Genomic DNA, 25,279 nt, shown 5'->3' on the forward strand with positions numbered 1-25,279 from the left:
AAAAATAACAACACTTTGTCAGGACCATGAGGCGATCATTCCTACCAACTTTCAGTTCAATCGGCCCAGCAGAACTTGACTTTAAGTTTGAAATGTAAAATGTTAACGGACGACGGACGACGGACGATGGACGACGGACGACGACGGACGAAAAAGGATAGCAATAGGTCACTTGAGCTAAAGCTCAGGTGACCTAAAAACAGACAAAACTGTGCCAGAAAGATCAGCAAATTCACGAGTAACAGCAGCATATTCTACTAAACAACCAATGTGCTGGTGATACAGTGGCATTATGGAGATGACATCAGGTCAAGGGTCAAGACCTTAGCCACTCACCTTATCAACACCCAGTTTTTGAAAGCTGCCTTGCAGTTTTTTGAAATTCTGTATATATTCATGTTCTAGTTTTGTATTGAATTTCACTTGCTTCATAGGTATATATCCTGAAACAAAGTAAAAAACAAGCTTGGCAATGAAAATTTATTTGAAAAGTTCAATCAATATAAGCTTTTTATAAATTTCTAAACAATGGAACATATACATATATACCTGGAGAGCTGTTTGAACCGGTGTAGAATGCAAGTGAAATACTATAGTGGAAATGATTGCTGGCACAAGTTGTTAACTTTTTTCAAACAATTATTTCTTCTTTAAGAATTTTTGCAAAAGTGGTTTTTGAACTTTGTCAATATAGATACAACTTATTTCACCAGCAATCATAGCCGTTTCAGCTTAGGTAAGCATGGAGGCACAAACTCAGTCAGTCTGCTGAAAAGTAAACAATATTAATGAAGTAACATCAATTAGTATCCCTTTACCAAATCAAACCAAAAAGCCCATGCATACATACAGCTATAGCTAGTGTTGCCGAATTGTACCTTCATGCCAAAGGACAATGTTTTTTTGGTCGATAAATATATCAGCAATGCCAACTCTATAATACTGTAATTAAATTTAACCATAGGAAGTTTTCAGAGCATGTTAATTACCTTTTAATTTTTTTTTACATGTGCATGTTACTTAAAGATATTTTCCTTTTTGGTAAACAATGTATAGAAGTGGCATATATTGGTATATGTATAAACCATAATGGTTACCCTGTTGAGTCATCCTTTTCTCCAAACATTTAAAAACATGATGTTCATGCGATACTGTAGAACCATTAATTTTGTTAAATTCTAATTTTGTATCTTTCATTGTTAATGGAAAGGCACCAAAGATTGAAACACACACTAAATTCTAACACAAAAAACATGCCTTTGTAACACCAATTTCTTCATTAACCAAGTCGGGCAAAATTTGCCCTATGACAGGAAAGTACGAAGATTCTCCCCAAAATTTTCATTAACATCTTGAAGATTTCAGAAAATTTTATTTCTTTAATTGCAACATTTGCAACTGTAATTTTAATTGCAATTTCTTTCGTTGTTACCTCACAAGGAGTACAGGAGTCAAGGTTTTGATAGTTTTCATACTTTCGGAGATTGATGTAATTTCAAAAGATATAGACATGTTGATTTTGACAGATCCAAGTTTTGGAAACAAAATGATCATGGATGAAACTTCGAATTGAAACTACATGTACTCACTCTTTTCTATTACCAAATCAGGTTGAGCTCAAGAGAGTGTGACTATACACTCTACCTTGTATACATTAACTGTCTTGGGCTTATTTACCTCCCACATTATAACATTATGGAATTATATAGAGAGATTACAAGAATGCTGTCACAGGGAAATTTTACCCCCCCAAAAAAACGTTTTTGATTAAAATCTAAATTTGATTCCAATAAATTGAACTGTTTTACAGTATGTAAAATATATGGAAAGATTGGCATGACTTCAACAAGGCAATGTGTACATAGATAAGCAGAAAAGTTGACTGTTAATGCAAAGAGGCTGGTGTTAGCGACTTGAGAGGAAAGTTCTGCTTCAGACCGACCCTCCTGTTCAGTGTTTTCTCTCATCTCACCTTGTCCACACCCAGTTTCTTGAAACAATTTTGCAGCAGCTTGAAATTCGCTATATACTCATGTTCTAACTTAGTAACGAATTTTACTTTTTTCACAGGGAGATTTCCTGAAATACAATTGAATCATGATACATTTGATGACAATTTATACAGCAATAGCACTCCAGGCTAGTAAACATAGAATACAATGTACAAATTAATATACAGATGTATGATCCCCACATTCCTTTACCCAATTAGAGGGAAAAAAGGATAAGGTAAGAGTTCATTATTAGAGCTGTTGGAAAACAGCAAAGTTCGACTATTTGAAGAATAATTAAAACAAATGTTTAAGTTCACAATGATTGATTCAGAATTTCAGTCTCGCTATGCAAATGTGATTTCGTCAGTAAGTCCCAACTTAAAAAAAAAAAAGCAGCACCCTAGATGATTTAATACAGTTGACCTAAAACCAGAAATATAAACTTAGCTACTGTACCTATCCAATGCAATCATTACTATAAAGAAAATATAAAAAGGCACACCATTTAAAACCAGAATAAACTAAAGTGTGATGAAAATAGCAATCACCCTATATATATGTTAGCATACTCTCTCAACTAAATCAAGAATTTTACTCCTAGTCATACTGTAATAATATGTTTGAAACGTTTTGTCTTCAATGGAGTCTGTATCTATCTGTTCATACTGTAGCTACCAACCAAGAATAATAGTTTATCTATGAAATGGAGAATATGAATTCTATCATATGTACCTGCTGATCACATAGCCCAAGACAACAATGCTATTTGATGCACAACTTAAGTTATACTATGTATTACCTATATACATGTACACGTAAAGCATCAGTGTCATGTTTCCCTTCTTTATTTTTTTTATTTAAATATATATATTCTTAATAACTGTTCTTTGTTACCATATATATATCATTAGTTAGTTCAAGCACCTTTTGGAGTCATAATTTTTTTTTATGGAAATAAATGAACAAACAGTTAAAAACCCTAACTTAAAGAATGGCAATACTGAGGCATTGTAATAGGTTAATGCTCCAAAATTATATGTGATATATAGGTCTGCTTGTTTGAAAACTTTAAGAGCAACTGAGTCACATTTCTGCTCATGACCTTTAAAATGATCCCAGTCCTACATGTACATTATTTGTACCTGTTAAGGTAAGGGGTACCACATCAGTTATAATTGCCAAGAAAAGTTCCACTCATCAAGAGTCGTTTTACTTAGGAGCATTCCCCCCTTCTACACAGAAGATGACGAAATGGCAACCAAAAGGAGTTTTTCTGGCTTAGAGTAGCTCCCCTGTCAACTTATTTGGACACCATTTTGATGCCTTACATTCATAATTCCTGGATGGCAATATTGATCGTGAGTACGCTTTGCAATGTAAAGGTCCTGAGTTTGATCCCTGCAGTTTTTCGGCTTTTCTTTCTTTATTTCTATTTCAAATATTCAAATTTCGAACAACCATAAATCTGTATAATGCATGGAAACACATAATTTTTTATGGAACACTTCTTTAGAAAAGGACCTAAATATTTCACAAGACCTGGTAATTTTAATTACTTGCCCTGCATTTAACTATGAATAAAATTTTATAACTAACAATGATGATTTAAAACACGTTAATTATAATATTTGAACAGGAAATAATGCTCAAAACCTTTTGTAAGACAAATTCAACTTAAGTTTAAAATGTCTATATTGGAAGAAATCTTACACAAACTGCAATGTATGTAAACTGTATGTAATAAGTTAATACCAGGGGTGTAGGATTCCATGAGTGATACACATGCACGTTTGCCTTAAACAACCGGTAGATATTCTCTCAGAGCAAATGAAAATTACACATTTTTTACTACGAGTAAAAAATTTCAAAATCTAAATCTATAAAGATATAGATGGAATTGTACATCCCTGGATACATGGTTAACATTGCTAATTGTCACTTGAAAATGCAATTTTCTTTTAATTTTAGTTTCAAATTGTTTCAAAGTTTGGTAGTAACGAATGATGAAAATTACAATACAAGTCCAGGACTATCTTCATGATAAAATTATGTACCACAATAAAAAAGGAGATCAAGAAACTACTTAAAACAGAAGAGATTTGTATATCTTTAGAAGATCTGTAAGGCATAGGTATTCTTCATTTAGAAGCAGTAATTTTACAACTATTAACAGGAAGGAAGAGCCTTGCCATTACCTAGATATTGTGAAAAAAATCAACAAACATACTATACACAGCTGTCATCTGAATTTGGCTGTAAGGAACAAGGCATAAGACACACTTTACTAAATAGAGTCTTGGGTCACAAAACAGATAACAAGAGGCCCATGGGCCGTAACGGTCACCCGAGTTCTGATATATTTATACAGAGAGTTGATTTTTGTTTTTAAAACATGAACAGAAGTATTATTCAAAGTGACAAAAAACAATAAAACAACCTTATTCAATATCTAGCATACAAATTTAAGACTGAAAAGTATTTGAAACTAGCACCTCTGATTCTAAACAAGGAAAATGAAGAAATTTTAGCACACTGATACTTTAGGCGCCCTACAGCCCTTGGGGGTAGGGCTGGCTCAAAATTTTCAAAGTATCAAACTGTCAACTCAGGGNTCCCCTCCCCAGGAGGAAACGTGAGACCCAAGGGTCAAGAAATTTACAATTTTGATTAAGCACCTTGACACCTTTCCATCTATGGAGAGTTATGATTCTACTATATCTGGATATTTAGAAGAAGATTTTTGAAATTTTAGTCAATTTGACCCTTTTTGGTCCCGCCCCACAGGCCCCTGGGGGCTGGGGACCATATAATTCACAATTTTGGTTGACCTTTGGCCATGGAAGGTTTCTACAAAATTTCATTGAAATTGGTTCAGGGGTTTTGGAGAAGAAGTCGAAAATGTAAATTGTTTACGGACGCACAACGGACGACGGACAAAAGGCGATCTCAATAGGTCACTTGAGTATTGTTTCAGGTGACCTAAAAAGGTGTGGTCATGAATTATATCAATTTTCTCTACAACAAGGATATTACATGTGTACAACTGACACAAGATTAAAGCTACATTGTACATACATAAATGCTATAAGACCGTTTTAACTGTCATTATATATAATGTAAATGGCTAACCATACGTGCAGCTATTGTAATATCATCTCTTTTGCCACAAACACTGTTTGCAGCCAACATGACATATAATTTGGGTGTGCAAGTTAAATTTCAATGAAATAGATATGTGAAATGTCCACTACCTAGAAAAGATGGCAATACATTTACAGACCTATTTTCAGAGTAAGCCAATCAGCCAAAGAATTTATATTAGTTAACTAGTTAACTGCAATTACAACTAGCCAAATACATTTGTTAAAATATGACACAATAAAAACATGTTCAGAATTATTTATAAATATTCTCATTTCAAATAATTTAAAACAACAAATTTGTTTGTATGAAAGCTTTATACATAAAGGATGATTAAAACATTATAATATATATATACTTTACCTGGAAACAGCATGTCCATGAACTGACAGTAAACACCACCTGTAATATCAAAATGAAAGTGTAATTAGTGGCAAGATATATCAGTACATAATTATCATTAATGTCTGAAAACTTAATGAGACATTCATATCAGAAAGCCTGCTTTTTGTCATAATTGTTATTTAGGACACTTTTTCAATACATACAAATCCAGGTACAACGAGAATACAAGAGGCCCAAATAAAAAGTATTAATCTCGACCTTAAGGATATTTATTTATTTATTAGAACTTGAAGTCATCTGAAAATTAAGCCTGGACAAAAAATGTTAATCCTATACGTATCTCTTAGCTTGACCAAAAGTATCTTGATCATGCAGTTGATACCAATATGTAGCATTACTCAAAAATGTTTGTGAAATAACATATCACACATTTAACATAACTTAAATCACAAAACTTTTATATAACAGTCTGACTCGCATTGTAAGTATGTACACTTTCTATTATATTTACCTGAACATAATTCTTCTATTTTTGAATAGTTGGTTTGTAAATTGTCATTGACCCAATTAAGCATGTCATGTCTGCTCATGTTCTCAGAGGTACCACTCGTGCTAAAGACATTCACCGCCATGGTTTGTTGTCTGAAATGTAAAAAGAACACATGTACATACAGCTATTTTCTCTAAATGCATAAATATTAAGGAATACAGTTGCTACAGTAGAATCTGGTTTACTCAAACTTTGTTTAAATCGGTTGAACTGCTTTGCTCACTCTTAGTGTTATATATCCAGCTACATATTTGTGTATACACAGTATTTATAAAAACATCCTATAAAGCCTGTTTCGAATGAAGAATATGGTTAGGTCTCTTCATGATCAACCCACCATGCCAGCTGATGAGCTTGAACATGAATGACCACCCGATTATTTGTCGCGGACGTGAATGTGCTAAATTTACCCCCCCCCCCCCCCCAATAACTATGACTCCTATATACTGGTAGATGTACATTAAATGTAGCATTGCAAATCACTTCAAAATTCATGATAGGTCACTACTTCTCAAACATTGATTGATCATTGATTATCACAGAATGAAAAAGAAATAATTTGAGAAGTATTCACTAAAAATAAAATTGGATGGGTATTTTCTAAATACCTATATCTACAATGTATGTAGCTAGATATAGACAGAAATGTTGTATTAGAGTTTTTAGAGTAAAATTGTTTGTTTATTCAGTTTTTAGGTCTGCTCCAAATCTCATTATATATATAGGCTAGCTCTCGAAAAGTTTTAATGTTATAGTCAAACCATGATTGATTTGACATTGAAATTCATGATACCCGATTACTTATAGTCGGAAGTAAAATGACTAATCTATGGTCGTGTATGCATGTCTTTGGACTCTTTTTGTGTTTGATAAAAAAAAATAGTTTGAAGACACACCAACTCTGCCTGCACATTGTACAGTAGTAAAATACTGCCTCGAGTAAATAAGCATCATAATTTCTAATTATATCTTTTTTTTTCAAATGTACAATGATGTTGTAACAATGCAACCCTAACAGTTAATGTAGAACCCTGATAGCTAAAGTATAAGTACTTTATAGCATACAATTTTCTAAAAGGTATTTGACTACATTTTGGCAATTGAATAGTCCTATAGAAGGAGGCATGCACATGTGGGTTCTAATCAGACTTGTTGATACAGGCACACTTCTTGTCCAAGAATATGCAATCAAGCACAATTTTCTATTCTTTTCCTTGTTAGTTTATATCCCCAGCTTTCAACATACTACACCCATCTCAATGTACATGTATATATATACAGCTCTAGATCATATCAAGACTTCTGGAATATAGATATCGGAGTTTGTCATTTTGCTAACAAATATAAACGCCACTCAACCCATATTGACACTTTGACAGTAAATTGTATTTGCAAACATTTTAATTAAACAGCATGCCATACATTTCAAGTAAAAATGTATAATGAAGAACCAGCAGCAGTTTGTATTATATGTACTTGATTCAGTATCATTAGTCTAGTATCTAGGAAAACTGCATTTGATTATCACCCTTGGCTACATATTTGGAATACTGGAGTAGGAATACAGATGTTGGGCAAGAAGCCTGCAGCTGATAAACTGATCAGATACAGGGATAAAAAGTTTAGATTGAACAGTGGGACACCCTATCAGAGTTGGCCCACAACCTTACTGAATTACCACGTCCTGGACTACACACCTTACTAATAATGCTACCAGGTCAATCTACGATAAGTTACAGTAATTGAGAAGACAGATCTGACCAGGGGAGATAAACCAGTACAAAGTACAAACCATTAATTAGGTACATACAATGTATATACTACAACTAGTGAAACTGACCTAAATATTCTCCGATCATACAGAATAATAAACATGTACCAGTATAGATACCAGGATATATACATTGAACACTTGGACGTCTGGCCCATACATCTCAAACAATGTAACAGTGACTAGTGCTCGGTATGTATAGCCATGTCATCAACTATTGACAACACATATAAGATTAAATAGATATTTAATACAGTGCACTAAATTGTGTTTTCTGATTTGCTACATGCATATTACAATTAATAGTTAAAATCTCATTAAGAAATCTCCCCAGGAAAGACTTCAAAATGTGTTATGTATACAATGTATACTATAAACATATGATATCCTTCAAAGTTGATCATTTTTGTGCCAGTTATGACCTTATTGCAGGGACATTAGCTAGGTGAATTTGAAAAAACCCTGGATATAGATAATTTTGTTCTAGTTTGAGACATCACTCTCTGCCCCCCTTAATTATAAACACACACAAGAATATGCTACTTTTCTTTAATTAAAATAAAATCAAGTGAAAATTTCAAAGATAAAGTAATAATATTGAAACCCAATTTAAATTGCCAATTTATCAGTATGATTATTGAGTTGACTCTAGATCTATATAGATACAAGTGAAGATACAATATACATGAACTATAAACGTATGCATGCATTCACCTGAAGTCAAAATAAAATAATGAACTCAAATTCTGAAGAGGAAGATGAAATTAAGAAAACATGACAGAAGTCTAGCTTCTACCTGTATATGCATAAACTAGATAAGGGATTGTGGAAAACTCTGTACCTGTTTTTATATGAAACAACATCAACGAGATTGCAGTGACCCTAGAATTATTATTCTGAGGAAATATTAAGTGATCTGCTAGTGATCCCATGTAGTTACTTTTGTTTACGTTCTCAATGTGTTACATACAGTGACACCATGCATCCTGCATGCAGTTATTATGAATGTTGAAGTATATGTGGATCCTATGCAGTGGGTAGACACTTCAGACAGCCAGTTACACTATGTCTGATCATCACTCTAGGACTACACCGGAAACATTTTAACCCTTCAACAGATTACTGGATCTCACAATGATAAAGTTACAGCATCATACACTGAAACTGTACAATTTATATATATACTTACAAGTGTTACACGAGGAGTAAGACCTCAACCTATGGACATGTCAGAAATAACAGAAAAGTACTGGACTCCACTGTAAATGGCAGCTGTGATCAATCCATATATATTGAGGGGAAATATTGTGTAGGTGATGTTTCACATGCTGGGATGGGAATTCCAATGAATCACTATAGATTACAGAGCTAGAGTCTGCATGGCCAGCTGAATAGAATATTAAATGAGGCTGGATTTCTCGTCTTTCAAAAAGAAAAAGAAATTTCACATCATATTCCTGTGCCTTATCAATGGTTTTGAAATTATTAATCCACTTTTGGCAGTATTTTAAAGAAAAAATAGACTTCAGAGACTACAGTCTGATTTTCAATGGAGAGAACACCTAACTTCTCTACACAGGAGAACATGGAGCAAGACCATACATCTGTCAGATGTCTAGACTTGGTCTAAAGATGTAATGTTACATTTTTGTGTAAATGGATGGTGATTCATACTGCAGAATATTGATTAAGCTTGAATTAACTGACAAAGGCCAACAGTAGTTGACACATTCAGCTGATTATGACAGATGAATCGATCAGACTAGTGCTAATATCATAATCCTTGTTTATTAAGTCGGAAAAGTTCAGGATACAATGTATGATGCAATATATAAACCTGTATGTAACTGGACCTGATTATAATGAGGCTAAACCTAGAGAGATGCTACACACCCAAATTACAACAAAAATACTGAAGAAATGTGCTCAAACCTTGTATATACTGTAATATCACTGAAGATTCTTTAAAAGCCTATATTACCCAGCACTAGCTCCTATATAGCTACCTAATCAAATACTATACATGTAATAGAATGACACAACTCAAATAGATCCAAATTAAAGGTTTATCATAATAAGATATAGAGGCTATTTCTATGTTAAGTACATGTTATGTCCTAAATGATATAAATAGTACATAGCAGTAAGGTATAGATTTACCATTAATTAGCCACAATCTCGAAAAACTATATCACATGAAAGTAGTCTTGTATCATGACGACAGCATGAGTTCAACATCAAACTGATAAGTTTGGAACCGATTCAAGTTGCAAGCATCCCAACAACTCCCCAAGACAACAAAGATATCCCAATTTACATGTACGTGTAGACAGGCAAGTTCAAGATGATTTTACGGTCCAAAAGGTGGTGTTTTTTATAACCGAAACATCAATATTAGCTACAGACTAGACCTCTGTAGCAAACTATATATGTATATACTACTTTGAATGTATAAATATGATGCAATCTATGTAGACTGTATGTTGTATTTTGCATTTCAGGCACTGGGCAACAGAAAATAATCGTTAGTTAATGATTAAATACATACAAGCTTGATTTCGCTGGACTTCCTGATGGAAATTGTGATATGACATATGATTGATGATTTTTCTAGTAGGCTTCAATTATAATATGTATGTTTGTTTCACAGCAGAATACCAATATTTTTCACAAACTACAACCATGAAATTGCATGTTTCGAATGATTAGGACAAGTACTTGGTGGAGGCCACTTTCAGAAGCGGAAATAAAGAATGATTTTTTTCTAAAACATTGTATTTATGTCATTCACTTTTTACACAAGACAATTTATGTAAAAATAACGGGAATTTATCTGGATTATTGAGAGGATGGAGGGGCTATTTTCAATTGAGAATAAAATGGAGTGTGTGCATGATATAGCCCCTAAATACTCTCTACCAGTACGTATACCCCCTCGTCACGTGACCAAATATAAATTGATTGCTGAACCTATTAACAACACCAAAGTCCTTATATTACTATCTATTGTTTCTACAAATGGCAGTACAAAGGGCAGAACTCTGACCAATATCAAATTTATGGATCCCTTATAAATTACTGTACCAGCAACCACACTTACCTCTGGAAAACCATGTCAATACTTATAAATATTAAATGAATTCTGTGGTAGAGTACATAGGTCATATGGTATACATGTGGTATACTTGTACATGTATATACAGTATAGGTAAGAAACTGTTAGCTACACAGTACACTTTTAAAATATGATTACAAAACACCCTTGTCAAACTAGTACTGGATGTCCAATATAATTATGAGTTGGGTTTATTTGCATCACATTCCCCAGAGATTCGTAGACAATTTCCTTAAGCCAAATAGAAACAGAACCCCTAATAAACAGTATGCATGTTGTACATTTGCATTACATGCCAGTTTTTTTCCTCTATACACATTTAAAAATAAACACACTGCATATATATATATATACTTTTAAAAATATCAAACATTGAAAAAAATAATGAAATAAAACCTCAAATATTTGTATACCCACTTAAATCCTACCAGTCCTGTATTGTGGCAATCACTATGAGTTTGAGATCCTTTTTTGGTTTTTAGAACGCCCATCCTAGCCCTTCGCCAGAGGTCAGCCCCACGACCACTGGCAGTTGATTGAGGTGAAGATCTAGAGGCGACCATCAGTCTATATGTGTATGGATCGTGCTTATTACTATCATCACCATCAAATTGTACATGTTTTTTGTTCTTCAATATGCCAACCCTAGCTTTATGCCACAAGTCTGATGCATGACCATTTCTAGCTGCTTTTCTTTGTGCCTGAAGTACTTGTTCTCGCTGTCTATACTGCTCGATTGGATCTACACCACGATGATAGTATGACATTTCAAAAAGCTATGTAAAAACTATCATAACATGTACAGAATGAAGTAATCCAAGATCAACTCAACAATTGATTACACTATACAATCACATGAAACAATCCACTTTTCATCCCAGTGTCCTTACACAGGTTTTATAACTGACATCACAATTCAAAGTACAACTTGAATGCACCTTTAACAGATGCTACATATCAATGCATATACCATGTACTAGGTGATCACAAACTACTGTAACAATCACATATAAAGTGTTATCTCAAACTGTATCTATAAAGGCATGCTAAAGTCTACATATTTCTAAATTTCATATTTATCAATTCAGGTCAAATATATATATAGAACTTATGGTATATAACGTATGTTTACCCCAATCCACAATACAACAGTCATTGTCAAGCTGAAACAATGCAATTATATTACACCCCTATATACCCAGGTATATTGATACCATACACTCTCAATGAAGGTGTCTTATTTATAAAAATAGGTTTTTCTTTTTTTAAATCCTGCATGGTTTTTATCCCAATGAAAATGGAAATTTAATTGCAAGATATCATTTACATTTTCATTAACATTTTTGCAATTAAAATTTTTTTTTTCCATGGTAATCCAATTGCAAGCCACTTCTCCAATCATTAAAACCCCTCAACCTGTCCCCGTTTTCTAGGGCTGCAACGGTTAGAAAAAATGCCATTCGGATAACGTGTGCTTATTCGAACCAAAACCGGGTAACCATGTTTTCTTGTGCAATGAAATACAGCCACCAAAAATGCAATGGCTCTTTATTTTGATACAAAGATTGTTACTTCATTTGCATAAACAAAGATAACTCAATACTTATGTTTTGTGAATACAGAACTCTGTAAAACGTAGCAAATTCTCAAAATCGTTATGAACTGGTTACATATCGCTAGCCTCCCGAAAGGGAAATTTTCGTAGTATCACTTTACTCTTATGTGTTGTCAACGATATGCACATGTATTTCTGTGCACCACTTAGGGTTGGAACACTGCCGATAGCTACCAGTGAAGATGAGTTATATTGTTCAACAGAATATCAGTTGATCTTATGTTTACATTCAATCAGTTGATCTTATGTTTACATGCACTCAATAGTAAAGCAAGTATACTGATCACGAGTGTTTTCGAGGTCTGTCAATCAGCAGTCAGGAGTGATATTTCCGCCCGGGATGTTAATAAATACTGACCTACATTTTGGGATGGCTTGTGGGTACATAGATTTGCTAAACGGAGAGTACTCGTAACCGAACCGCAACCGGGTTATCAGTTACACGTTCCAGCCTTTCTGTTTTCTTGTTAAAAAAATCTGAACTGCATGCATTCACACTCTATGGGACACAAATATTAATGTCCCTATTATATTTCCTTGTTTCAATCACATTATAATTATATAGTTATAACTGTGACCTACATTATTCACACAGGACACTGAAATAATTTGAGGTGAAGATGTAATATGTATACTAATAACCAGAGACCCAATAGGCTTGTATTGCTTTATCGAATGTTATTACTAAGGCTTTTTAATTATCATTAAAAAGAATTTGACCCTGGATTTTAACAATAGGTAATTATATAACTAAACAAGACTTGTGGGGCTTCTATAGAAGCTATAATGCAACCAAATATCCTGGACCAATGTCCTGTGGTCCTAAGGTAAAAGGTACTACTTGCACTGCGCCAGTTATACAATTGCAAAAAAGACCTCCCCCCTCCCCCTTTTATACAGAAAATAAAGTAACAAAAACAGCCTCTCAAGTTTTGAGTTACTCTATTGCCTGGTCATGATATTAATCTCTTGATGTTGTGCATTTATAATTCCTGGATAGCAACATTGGCATTGTTTTGTTGATATTTACTTTTTAATTTTTTAACAATTATATAAAATTCCAGAACAAGTAAAGTTGACTCCCTTTTATACGTACAGAAAGGGCAGAATTTTCAAGATTTATTGCAAACATTCATATATATTGTAATGTCCATCATTTTTCGTTATAAGGAAAAGGGCTGCACAGAATATAAAAACTTTTGGAAATATTTATAAAAATGCTCGAAGCCATAAACAAGAAAATTTGAATTAATAAAATGAGATGAGGATAGTTGTGAAGCTTGTCATTTTTGCATACAGCAAAGAGTCAAAGTTGGATGATACTATTAAGCAGCAGGGACTCAAAGTAACACTTATGTAAACTTCAACTGAACCAGCAATGACGAAAATTAGAACTTAATATTTATGGACTAAAAACAGTCAAGTATATAACAGTCTTTTCTTTTAAAACAAAGTCAAGCTGCAGTCACAAGTGTTTTTTTAGCCATCAAATTAGTTTTTGGAACTAGTTGTCGTTGAAATCCAAAGGTTCTGCTCTCGATACGATATATCTTGCAGTATTCCCTAAAGGCAGCAATTTTCTACTGGTCTCTCTTTCAATAGGGGGTTTGACTTGTGTCTTTAGTAATATTAAACACACAAAAAATATGTTTTTTGGGAAAAGTCATTTTTGCAATGATTAAATTGATTTTGGAAAAATGCAGTAGGAAATAATAATAATAATAATATACAACATTAATATAGCACCCTATATAATTTGTAAAATTACTCTAAAGCGTTTTACAACATATGGATAATAGTAATGGTTATAATTGTGAAAACAAAAAACAAAGGCTTACAATCACTTTTATACATTTTAGCAAGCAATGTGCACATAATTGAACAAATAAAAGAGTGGTATTTACATGACGTCTTTGCAAAGATTCTAAAATGCAGACGTGAAGAGGCGAGTTTTGATGTCCCTCTTGAACTTGGCCAGGGTATTTGACTTTCTAATAGCAGAAGGTAAGCTATTCCACAATGTAGCCAAAACCCCCCCAAAGCATCTGTTTCCGTAGGTATGATAAATATGATATCTACGGGAAAAGCCTTTATTTTATTTATGAGGCCTCAATTCACCTAAAAACAATCACTGCTAGGGGGGACCTGAATTGCTCATATGGATATCATGCAATCATGTCAAAATAAAATTGAAAATAAATCTCAAGGTTAGGGCCAATCCTGGCACTGGTAGCATATCGACATGTGTATCCAAATCTTCAGGCTCAGCATTGAATAAATTCTCTATTGTTAAATGGTGACCATAGGATCTCGAATGTTTCCCTAAGGGTGGGACCCGACTCCACAGACAATCCTGGTACTGGTAGCATATAAGATAAGATGAGTTTATTTCCGGTTCAGGGCTTATACATAAGCGCTCTATATCAGACTCAAAAAATACATACAAAGTATTATTATTCATATAATATAAATAATTTGACAATTATTTGATTGCAGCTCTGTAATTTAAAAAAAGTTCTTGGTTTTTCCAGTGGTTGTCTGGTTCATTTTAAAATTTGTTTAACATTATTTGCTGAAGTAACATATTGAGGTAATTTATTCCATGTTGATGCCGATCTTATAGAAAAAGAGTTTTTCCTTAGCATGGTTGAAGAGTGTTTGGGTATATCCTTTTTGAGTTTACTTGACGGCTGTGTTGTTGAGCGGCGTCTTCCAATAACATTGCAGCATTCCTGGTCGTATCCTCCATTAATAATTTTATATAGTTCTATCATGTCCCATCTTGCTCTTCTAAAGGTAAATGTTGGTAGCTGGAGTACTAGTCTTTCCAGTCTCTGGCTGTAGCTGAGGTTACTCATGCCTGGGAGGCACTTGGTTGCACTCCCTCTATCTTATCAATGTGCTTTTTTAGATATGGTGCTCACACAGGGCTCACATAGTCCAATTGTGAGCGTACTAGGCATTTGTATAATTGAACAAACGACCTTTGATCCATAAATTGGAATGTTCTACCGAGAAGTGCAAACATGGTGTTCGCTTTTTTTACTTTTTAACTGATGTGGTTATTAAAGGATAAATCGGAGTCCATGATAACCCTGATATCCTTTTCTTGGGTGATAGCAAGTTTTCCCCATGGAGATGATAGGTTGGTCCGGGGGTTTCCTGTCATCAAATTGTCTCCTTACCCAATCTCATGTGTTTGCACTTGATGGGATGCATTTTAAGTAGCCATGTCATGTGTCGCTCCATTTACACATTGTATCTACTAGGTAGATCTTTCTGGAGATCAGCACTATCTTCTCTATTTTTTATTATTTTAAAAATCTTGGAAATAGATACATTTCTGACTGGACCGATATTGGAAGATCATTTACAAACATAATGAACAGCGAAGGTCCGAGAACAGTTCCTTGGGGGATTCCCGATGTGACATCGGTCCATTCGGAGCCCGCGCCGTTTACTGATACTTTCTGTTTCCGACCTTTTAAAAATGTTGATATCCAAGAAATAATTTGTTCTGAGAAGTTATACGAATGTAATTTACTTACATACATGTATTAGCCAATCATGCAGAACGGTGTCAAAGGCTTTTTTATAGTCCATATATATAAAATTGATGTTCTGTCCTTTATCCAGAGCCTCTATCCAATAAAATGATAAGGTTTGGCAGATGTATGACCATGCTATGAATTTATTGATTTAGAAAAAAGATAAAAACAAGTAGAGCAATAGAGGCAGTTATCGACAGTCTAAGCTTCAAACGTGTTTTTCAAGTTTACCGTTTTGCGTAAGTTATTATATGATGCCATTTCGGAGAAGTCAGGAAACATACTCTATATTTCATCATCTGCAATAAGCGTACATGTGACGAATCCCGGGAGAAATCATTGTTTTGGTGGCATTATATTAAAGACAGGGGCAGTTATCGACAGCTAAATTAAAATGTTAATTATTTCTATTATCAATCTCTCATAATACATTCATTTGTTCTGACGGATGTCCAATTGCTTAAAAAAGGTATAAACATGTCAAGTGATATGTTAAGTCATATATGTAAACAAAAGCGCTCTCTTTTCTGCACGCATGCATAAAAACAGTCACCGTCACAGCATTTTGATCAAACACATTTTCTAGGTTCCCCTTTCAATATGGTGTCCCATCCCAATTTCATATTCTTTTGATCCCTAATGATGCATTCCAACAGCCCAAAATTTTTGAATTATGATGCATTTTATCCTACAATGATAGCAATCAGAAATTTAATTCAAGAAAACATAATTGAATCTTCTTAAAATAATCATTGTGGAAATGTTTTTAGGTTCTTAATGTTCACAAGATAATTAGTTATATACCTCCTGCATAACAGAATAATTTTCATCAACATTTGATCTATGTAATTGTTTACTTTAAATATATATTATATTCTGTCTATATATGGCTGCATTGTCTTCAAATATTGATATTTTCTTAAAGGGGCTGGTCGGGGAAAAAATTACAATATAAATGGGTCAAAATGCGTTCTCTGGCCTTCCAAAACTTATACCACAGTGCAATATGATGGTCGAGTTCTGCTTGCAATGTCCAGTTTGGACCACTGAAATCTCGGGGAGCCCTGCGTAAATTGAGCGCAGATCTATTTATATATGTCACGTGGTTGTTTCGAAAGCGAGGCAGTGAAGATAACAACAATAGCAGGCCGTCATATGCCATGTCGGACTCAACTAGCGGACAAGACAGCAATACTATATGTAAATAATTGTTTTCAAAGGTCATGTATGATGCAAGTGTAGTATTCCTACCAATATGTTGTTGTTATATATAACGGTATTGATACCTCGTGCCTGTCATGACTTTTGCATGCATCTTTCTCTTTCGCAGTGATGTTTACATTTGGCCTTGTTGATGACGCGCGTGCGGTAAAATTACATCACTGATCTGTGTCAATTGAGAGTTTTAGACTGTCAGGTGACAATTTACGATTTCTTTAATATATTTATAATTTTTTCTCTTAGGGAGTGAATTTCAGCAAAATTTGTATAATTATATTTCATAAGGTATTTTAAGCATGTGTATGCCATCTTAGAAAATATGACATTTTTTCCAAGTCCAGCCCCTTTAATTTGTAATTGCAGTTTATATCGAGCATATTTACAAGAATTATCTACATGGATTTTATTGAGAACTTTGGATTTTTTAGTATTTTAGTTATGCTTGTAAAGTTATGTCTGTTTACTGGATAGACTTTTACAACACTATTGTTGTTGGGTACATGTACTCACCTTACACAATTCACGATAGATATATTGAAATCATACTGGCAACTTTGAAGTACAAGTTATTCATAAAAATATGTTTTTAATGGATAAAGCAAAAATTAATTGGTATTTTTTTCACATACTGTCAATAACTACCTCCGATACTCAAATTGCGGCAGTTATCGACAACCCTATTTCCGACCTTAACAATACCCCGAATGTATATAGGACACTGACAAAACGTTGCAGACGGTTCATGAGTGAAGTTGGATTACACCATTATGTGACGACAAATATTTCAGATAAAAATGTTATAAAAATTTGAGGTGCCATACGTATCTTATTGGTGCCCGTAAGGGAGGTCTAAAAACAGAATCGGTTCTTCTCTTTGGAAAAAAAATCAGAAAATTTGTTTAACCGATGTTGTCTGAATGAAACGGTTCCGAAAAAGGTAACTGTACCCATAAAAACACTGATTGTCTGAAAAACGGTTTGTAATCGATCCAAAACGATAACACCCTCCGTTGCTCTAGTGATGTTTACATAGAGTATTTCTGAAGTCATGATTTCAATGCATTCAGATTTTGAGAAGAAACTATAATTGGAGGAAGCGCCTTCAAGCTCTAGTGGAAGACTGATTGACGAAAGAAGCTAAAATTATAACAACACTAATTTGTGTCAACCCCCTAAATGATACTTTTAGCACTTTGTCTCATGTTTAAACGCTGCACTTTGTTTGCTTTTTGCATTCTGTGTGACATTCAATGATTCATCGACAGCCTTTTTGTATTTTTATGTAAAAGCACAGAAAAGGACCAATTTTAGTACTAAAACCCCTTGATAATCAAACGTCGAGAATTCAATTTCAGGCACTGTACCGAAATTACCAGGTATCAAAACGTACATTAGAACATTCGTTGCCGGCACAGTAGCCGGTAGGATTATTCGAGAATAAAAACAGATCGGAGTAAGGAAATGAATCAGAACACTTGTGACAGCAGTATATCACGATACCAAATAAGTTTCAAGTCAAGAACTTTTTTGTAAACAATACGTTTGCGATTAAACCCTGGTTCTACAATGTGCATTGCAGGAATGAATGGATGGATAATTTTGGGATGGGAACATTCCGCGCCACATAGAAACATTGAATACACAACTCATTTCTGCATATACAATCCAACTTTGAATTTGAATATCAATTTTTCATGTTACTTTCTAAATAATCCAGTCAATTACTTGAATGAAAAGGGTTGTTGTGCGATGAAATAATGAAAATTAGTCACGTTTTTACCTGTCTGCGACTTTCTTGTACAGTCTGTCTGTTCGTCACCTCGGCTTTTATGCGGAACTAATACAGTGTAATTTTGCTGAAAGAAGCAAAATAAAACCACACACTATTTCATTTACGCTGATTTAGTAAAGAGCAAACTAACAAATTGTCATTTACCTATTTAAATATGTTTGCGATTTATTTGATTTTTGCTTCTGAAAATATTATCATTTACTGCGCATTGACGGAAGTTGAAACCGGCGAAGTGCTTTCTCACCTAACATAAGCAAAGAAGATGGAGTTTTTAATAGGGATTCAGGGAAAAGGATTCGTCCTCATGGCGTCAGATACGGCATCATGTCGTAGTATAGTATCCATGAAGCAAGGTAAATACGACGTGGTTATGCTCTGGCGAGTGCACTTAGTTTTATCTACCCAGTATATACAGTAGCTATAGCAAGTCTGAAAATAAATATTTCCCCCAAACGCAGGCACTTGATATACTTGTTTGAGCACTGTACAAACGACTTTGACGTTAAACACACCTGTCAACCCTGACGTAGACAGAGTTAATTGGCCTTCCAGAGGGCAAGACTCCGATGGTGTTGCGACGTAAGTCGTAACGTTGTTTTAGAAGTTACTTTGTTATATTCAAATGAATTACTATTTTTATATTATTTTTATTAACGGTTACTATTGTACAGAAAGTCATACCCAGGTACAAAATGTATGATGTTGACTACAAAAAGCATACATTTAGATTTTTATTTTCATTTTTCATAAATGTAAAATTTCCGATTTCTTTACATCATTATTTTTTAAAAAGAATACTTATATTTAATGTCTTTTGTTATCAACCTAATGATACAATCTTCTTTTAAATGCGACTTTGTTCCGTTTTCCTTAAAAAAGAAAATCACTTGAAAATAGCTCAAAAGACCTATTTCAGATAGGTCAATAGAGCTATTATAGGTCTTTACAGCTATATAGCTCAATCGGCAGAGTGTACTGGACCTGATTAAGTGATCAAGGAACTTTTACCCAGATTATACTTGACTGTTCAGCTATCCAGTTTGGAATTCAATCTTTTTCTCATGATGACCTAGAGAAGATTGAGTTGTTATCCAGACAGTTCATCTGGAAGATACACTGTATACAAGGAGTAGAGAGTTGGCAAACAGCAACCTGTGAATACACTGTTTTTTCTAAACTATTTTTTCTTCTTTTTGTATACCGTTTTAGCACAATCTATATGTGCCACCTGACATTTTAAGACTACCAAGTGTAATATTTGAATCATGTGACTTTGATTCGGAAGTGCCTCCAACTTATACCAGTAATTAGTGTAATCCCTGGATGGGTGCTCCGCAAACCAATCGGAGGAATCTACCAAAGAACAGAACAGAACATGGCAAACATAAAATTACATGACACAAGCAATGAGATCGCAGAATGGTATTTGATGAAAGACTTATAAAATATAACCTTCAGATATCACAAAATGCATATGACTAAAAATTATATTATTTCAAGTAAAAAGCATATATTCAGCACCAAGTAGTAGTATTATCACAGTTTGTATGAATATCACATAAAATTTTGGAAATAAAGTGAAATGGAAACGCTCATTTTTTCTACATATTCTGATAAATAATACAATAAGGTGTAATTGTGCACAAAAACATTTTAATTCAGTTGTCAAAATTTTTGTGGAAATGACAAAATTGTATCACCTCCATTGCTTTTCATGTGTTATAGAGAACCTATAAATAGCACACCTGTCACATTTGCACTGGATGATCCCATATTGATCCTGAAGTCAATGGAGAACGATGGAGGTGATACAATTTGTTATTTCCACAAAAAATTTGACAACTGAATTGATATTTTTTTGTATACAAATATACCTCATTGTGTTATTTATTGGATTTTGTTGAAAGAAAAACCCTCTTTTTCTTCTTCTTTTTAAAAGAACTTTATCAGGGTACTTTATGGGGATATTTATAGGACCTATTCCAAACTGAAAAGTGTGTGATTTTTTCCAATATATCCCTTTAATAAAATTCCCAATTGAGAAACAAAAGCAAATACTGCATACATACATGTATATATAGATAAATTCCTAACAGTTAACACTCAGATTTCAGCACAAGAAGGAATGACAAAATCGTTATGTTGTCATAAAGATCGGCTTAAATAAAGGTTAAGTACCTGGTACCTCTAAATTTCCAAATAGGGTTCTTATGCTGTTGTTATTTTCCCAATTTATCCCATTGTTTGTTTCTCAAAACCCCTCAAAGGTTATTTTTTCATCTCTGCCACTGCGTTGATAAAAATGCATGTGCTCTATTCAAATTAAGCAAGAAAATTGACATGCTAGGAAAGGGATATCCGAAAATTTCATGGTACATGTAGATTTTGACAGGGATTTCTCATGTTATGCATGGGTTTCCAGGGGTGTAATTGAAAAAAATGGTTATTGGTCCTAAGGGCCAATATAAGTTAAAATCTACATGGTCCTGTTTGAAGTGCACTCATCCAGATAACGAGGGCCGGCAGTCCGAGCGATTGTGCCAAAGGTACTCTTCTGACCCCCACCAGAAATTTTGAAATCTAAAAACTCTGAGCTACATTCTAGATTTGAAATGAAGCTTTTAAAATCTGCTGAAATTTTAGATAAATTTACAAAATATCTACTGTCCAGGAGGGATAGTTTGTTGAAAAAACTACTGGTACACCGTGAAAACCATGTGCACAGGGCCCGTGGGCCCGTGGACCATGGCCAGCGGCTAATTCCACCCCTGGGTTTCAATAAAATTTCCAGTTACATATATATGTATCCAACACAAAGTAGGCGGTTAATTTCAGTATATTTCATTATACATGTACCTCCTTATCTTTCTTTCATTTTTTCATGAAAGTAGCAGGTGAATTATCTGTAGTAGGAGGGTATTTTTACCGGCTATTGGCTACAAATGAAACCACTTCATATGTTTGTATGATGCTCACCTGGAAAGATTTGGCCAATTTCCCAGCACCTCCTAGACCTTATAGGCACTAAAGTAGACAGGAAAGCACAATCAATTAATTTATTAGGTAATGGAGTAGCTATAATCACCATATGTTTTCATATTATAGTGGAATAAATAACTAGGTTGTCAAATTATGTGAATTAATTTTTCCAACATTATTTCATTCTTAATATATATACTCCCATCATAAAACATGCATATCTGTTGTTGATTTCTAACTAATATCAGTATTAAGTGCTTATTAATATTATTAAATTAAATTAAATTAAAGCTTACTCAAAGATTATTGTAATACAATTGTAATCTGAATTTCATTTTGTTGCAGATGTTGACAAAATGTTCAAGCTGAGTGACAAGATTGTTATGTCCATATGTGGTGAATCTGGTGACACGGTGCAGTTTGCAGAATACATCTCAAAAAATATTCAGTTATATAAGATGCGAAATGGTAAATATCACCTAAATATCCAGTTTTGTTAAATGTGAGATGGTTAATGTTGCACACATACTTAAATGACCTGTTAAAAGGACGCTCAACCGAATACAGTGTAAAACCATACCAAACATATGCTGACTGTAGGACTGCTCATTTGACTAGTTATATATTTTTTATACGATTAGAAAAAGTTGACATTGCCAAAATGTTATAAAGGGCCAAAACTATCACCAATTTAAAGAAGGAAAAGAATCGCTGGACTGCTGTAAATAGTTTATAAAACAATCATTGGACTGCTTTAACTATAGTTTAGAAAACAATCATTGGGCTGCTGTAACTAGTTTATGAAACATTTATTGGACTGCTGTAACTATAGCTTAGAAAACAATCACTGGACTGTTGTTACTAGTTTAGAAAACGATCAATGGACTGCTGTAACTCGCTTAGAAAACAATCACTGGACTGTTGTTACTAGTTTAGAAAACAATCCTTGGACTGCTGTAACTTGTTTAGAGAACAATCATTGGACTGGTGTAACTAGTTTAGAAAACAATCATTTGACTGCTGTAACTTGTTCAGAAAACAATCATTGGGCTGCTGTAACTAGTTTATGAAACATTTATTGGACTGCTGGAACTATAGCGTAGAAAACAATCACTGGCCTGTTGTTACTTGTTTAGAAAACAATCATTGGGCTGCTGTAACTAGTTTATGAAACATTTATTGGACTGCTGGAACTATAGCGTAGAAAACAATCACTGGCCTGTTGTTACTAGTTTAGAAAACGATCAATGGACTGCTCTAACTCGCTTAGAAAACAATCACTGGACTGTTGTTACTTGTTTAGAAAACAATCATTGGGCTGCTGTAACTAGTTTATGAAACATTTATTGGACTGCTGTAACTATAGCTTAGAACACAATCACTGGACTGTTGTTACTAGTTTAAAAAACAATCATTGTACTGCTGTAACTAGTTTAGAAAACAATAATTGGACTGCTGTAACTATAGCTTAGAACACAATCACTGGACTGTTGTTACTAGTTTAAAAAACAATCATTGGACTGCTGTAACTATAGCTTAGAACACAATCACTGGACTGTTGTTACTAGTTTAAAAAACAATCATTGTACTGCTGTAACTAGTTTAGAAAACAATCAGTGGACTACTGTAACTAGTTTAGAAAACATTTATTGGACTGCTGTAACTATAGCTTAGAACACAATCACTGGACTGTTGTTACTAGTTTAGAAAACAATCATTGGACTGCTGTAACTTGTTTAGAAAACAATCATTGGGCTGCTGTAACTAGTTTATGAAACATTTATTGGACTGCTGTATCTATAGCTTAGAAAACAATCACTGGACTGTTGTTAGTAGTTTAGAAAACGATCATTGGACTGCTGTAACTCGTTTAGAAAACAATCCTGGACTGTTGTTACTAGTTTAGAAAACAATCATTGGACTGCTGTAACTTGTTTAGAAATCAATCATTGGACTGCTGTAACTTGTTTAGAAAACAATCATTGGACTGCTGTAACTTATTTAGAAAACAATCATTGAACTGCTGTAACTAGTTTAGAAAACAATCATTGGACTGCTGTAACTGTAGTTTAGAAAACAAAACATTGGACTATCCTGTAACTGTAGTTTAACTGTGTAACTATAGCTTAGAAAACAATCACTGGACTGTTGTTACTTGTTTAGAAAATAATCATTGGACTGCTGTAACTTATTTAGAAAACAATCATTGGACTGTTGTTACTAGTTTAGAAAACACTCATTGGACTGTTGTTACTAGTTTAGAAAACAATCATTGGACTGCTGTAACTAGTTTAGAAAACAATCATTGGACTGCTGTAACTGTAGTTTAGAAAACAAAACATTGGACTATACTGTAACTGTAGTTTAACTGTAAAGCTTTGACAGGTAGGTAGCTTGGATGGATGGCTATCAAAGGAGTTCAAAGAAATAACCTTAAATTTTACTCAAGGTCACAGAGGCCTGATCACTCTGTTACGTGGATGATACTAAAGTGAGAGAACCCTGAACCTCTTGTACATACAGATGTGTACAAGTTCCTAGTACTAGCCCGTAGGGAGATTTTGAAAAAAAAAATCCTGCACAACCCATCATAGTAAATATTGAAGGGTTCTGTATTTAACACTACACTGACTGATCAATGTTGTAAATATGAAAACCCATTCCTAGGAATGTCCCTCGACATGTTTCTCTAGAATCCCCGACATAAAATCTTCTAGCCCTAATTGTCAGGCTAGTGGAACCAGGAATTTGAGGAGTATAACTACTTTGTGCCAGTATCAGTGTGTGTTTCACAAATACTGTACACGCTTCACAGTTGTGTTGGTGTTAATATGATTGTTTGAGCCATTAGGTGATCTCTTATTACATTTTTAGGTCACCTGAGACAAAGTCTCGAGTGACCTATTGCGATCGCCTTTTGTCCGTCGTCGTCCGTTGTGCGTCCGTAAACAATTTACATTTTCGACTTCTTCTCCAAAACCCCTGAACCAATTTCAATGAAATTTTGCAGACACCTTCCATGGCCAAAGGTCAACAAAAAGAGGTGCCGGTTTGGTCCCCGGCCCCCAGGGGCCTGAGGGGCGGGGCCAAAAAGGGTCAAATTGACTAAAATTTCAAAAATCTTCTTCTCAAGACCCAGATATGGTAGAATCAAATACTCTTCATAGATGGAAGGGTCTTAAGGTGCTTTACCAAAATTGTGAATTTC

At 34.1% G+C, this 25,279-nt stretch overlaps 2 protein-coding genes across 6 annotated transcripts in view; one reads left to right on the top strand and one right to left on the bottom strand.

The window, feature by feature from the left end:
* Positions 1-19,157, bottom strand: part of LOC110465460 (microtubule-associated protein RP/EB family member 3-like) — a 36,849-nt gene extending 17,692 nt beyond the window's left edge. For 2 of the 5 annotated variants that reach the window (XM_021521288.1, XM_021521292.1), the window contains exons 1-4: positions 19,081-19,157; positions 5,992-6,122; positions 5,499-5,537; positions 1,973-2,079 (exon numbers count right to left, since the gene is read on the bottom strand). In XM_021521288.1, the coding sequence (XP_021376963.1) occupies positions 1,973-2,079; positions 5,499-5,537; positions 5,992-6,112 (267 nt within the window). In that variant the 5' untranslated portion in view covers positions 6,113-6,122; positions 19,081-19,157. Of the gene's footprint in view, positions 1-336; positions 444-1,972; positions 2,080-5,498; positions 5,538-5,991; positions 6,123-8,990; positions 9,081-19,072 lie in introns of those variants that run through there. The other 3 variants (XM_021521289.1, XM_021521290.1, XM_021521291.1) reach the window with 3 other exon arrangements.
* Positions 19,158-19,295: 138 nt separating this feature from the next.
* LOC110465458 (proteasome subunit beta type-2-like) overlaps positions 19,296-25,279 on the top strand; it is a 10,808-nt gene continuing 4,824 nt past the window's right edge. Inside the window, exons 1-2 of the mRNA XM_021521282.1 lie at positions 19,296-19,445; positions 22,417-22,539. Coding sequence (XP_021376957.1) covers positions 19,355-19,445; positions 22,417-22,539 — 214 coding nt within the window. The 5' untranslated portion in view covers positions 19,296-19,354. The remainder of the gene's footprint in view (positions 19,446-22,416; positions 22,540-25,279) is intronic.

This window comes from Mizuhopecten yessoensis, unplaced genomic scaffold, assembly GCF_002113885.1.
Source record: "Mizuhopecten yessoensis strain PY_sf001 unplaced genomic scaffold, ASM211388v2 scaffold11079, whole genome shotgun sequence".
NCBI lineage: Eukaryota > Metazoa > Mollusca > Bivalvia > Pectinida > Pectinidae > Mizuhopecten > Mizuhopecten yessoensis.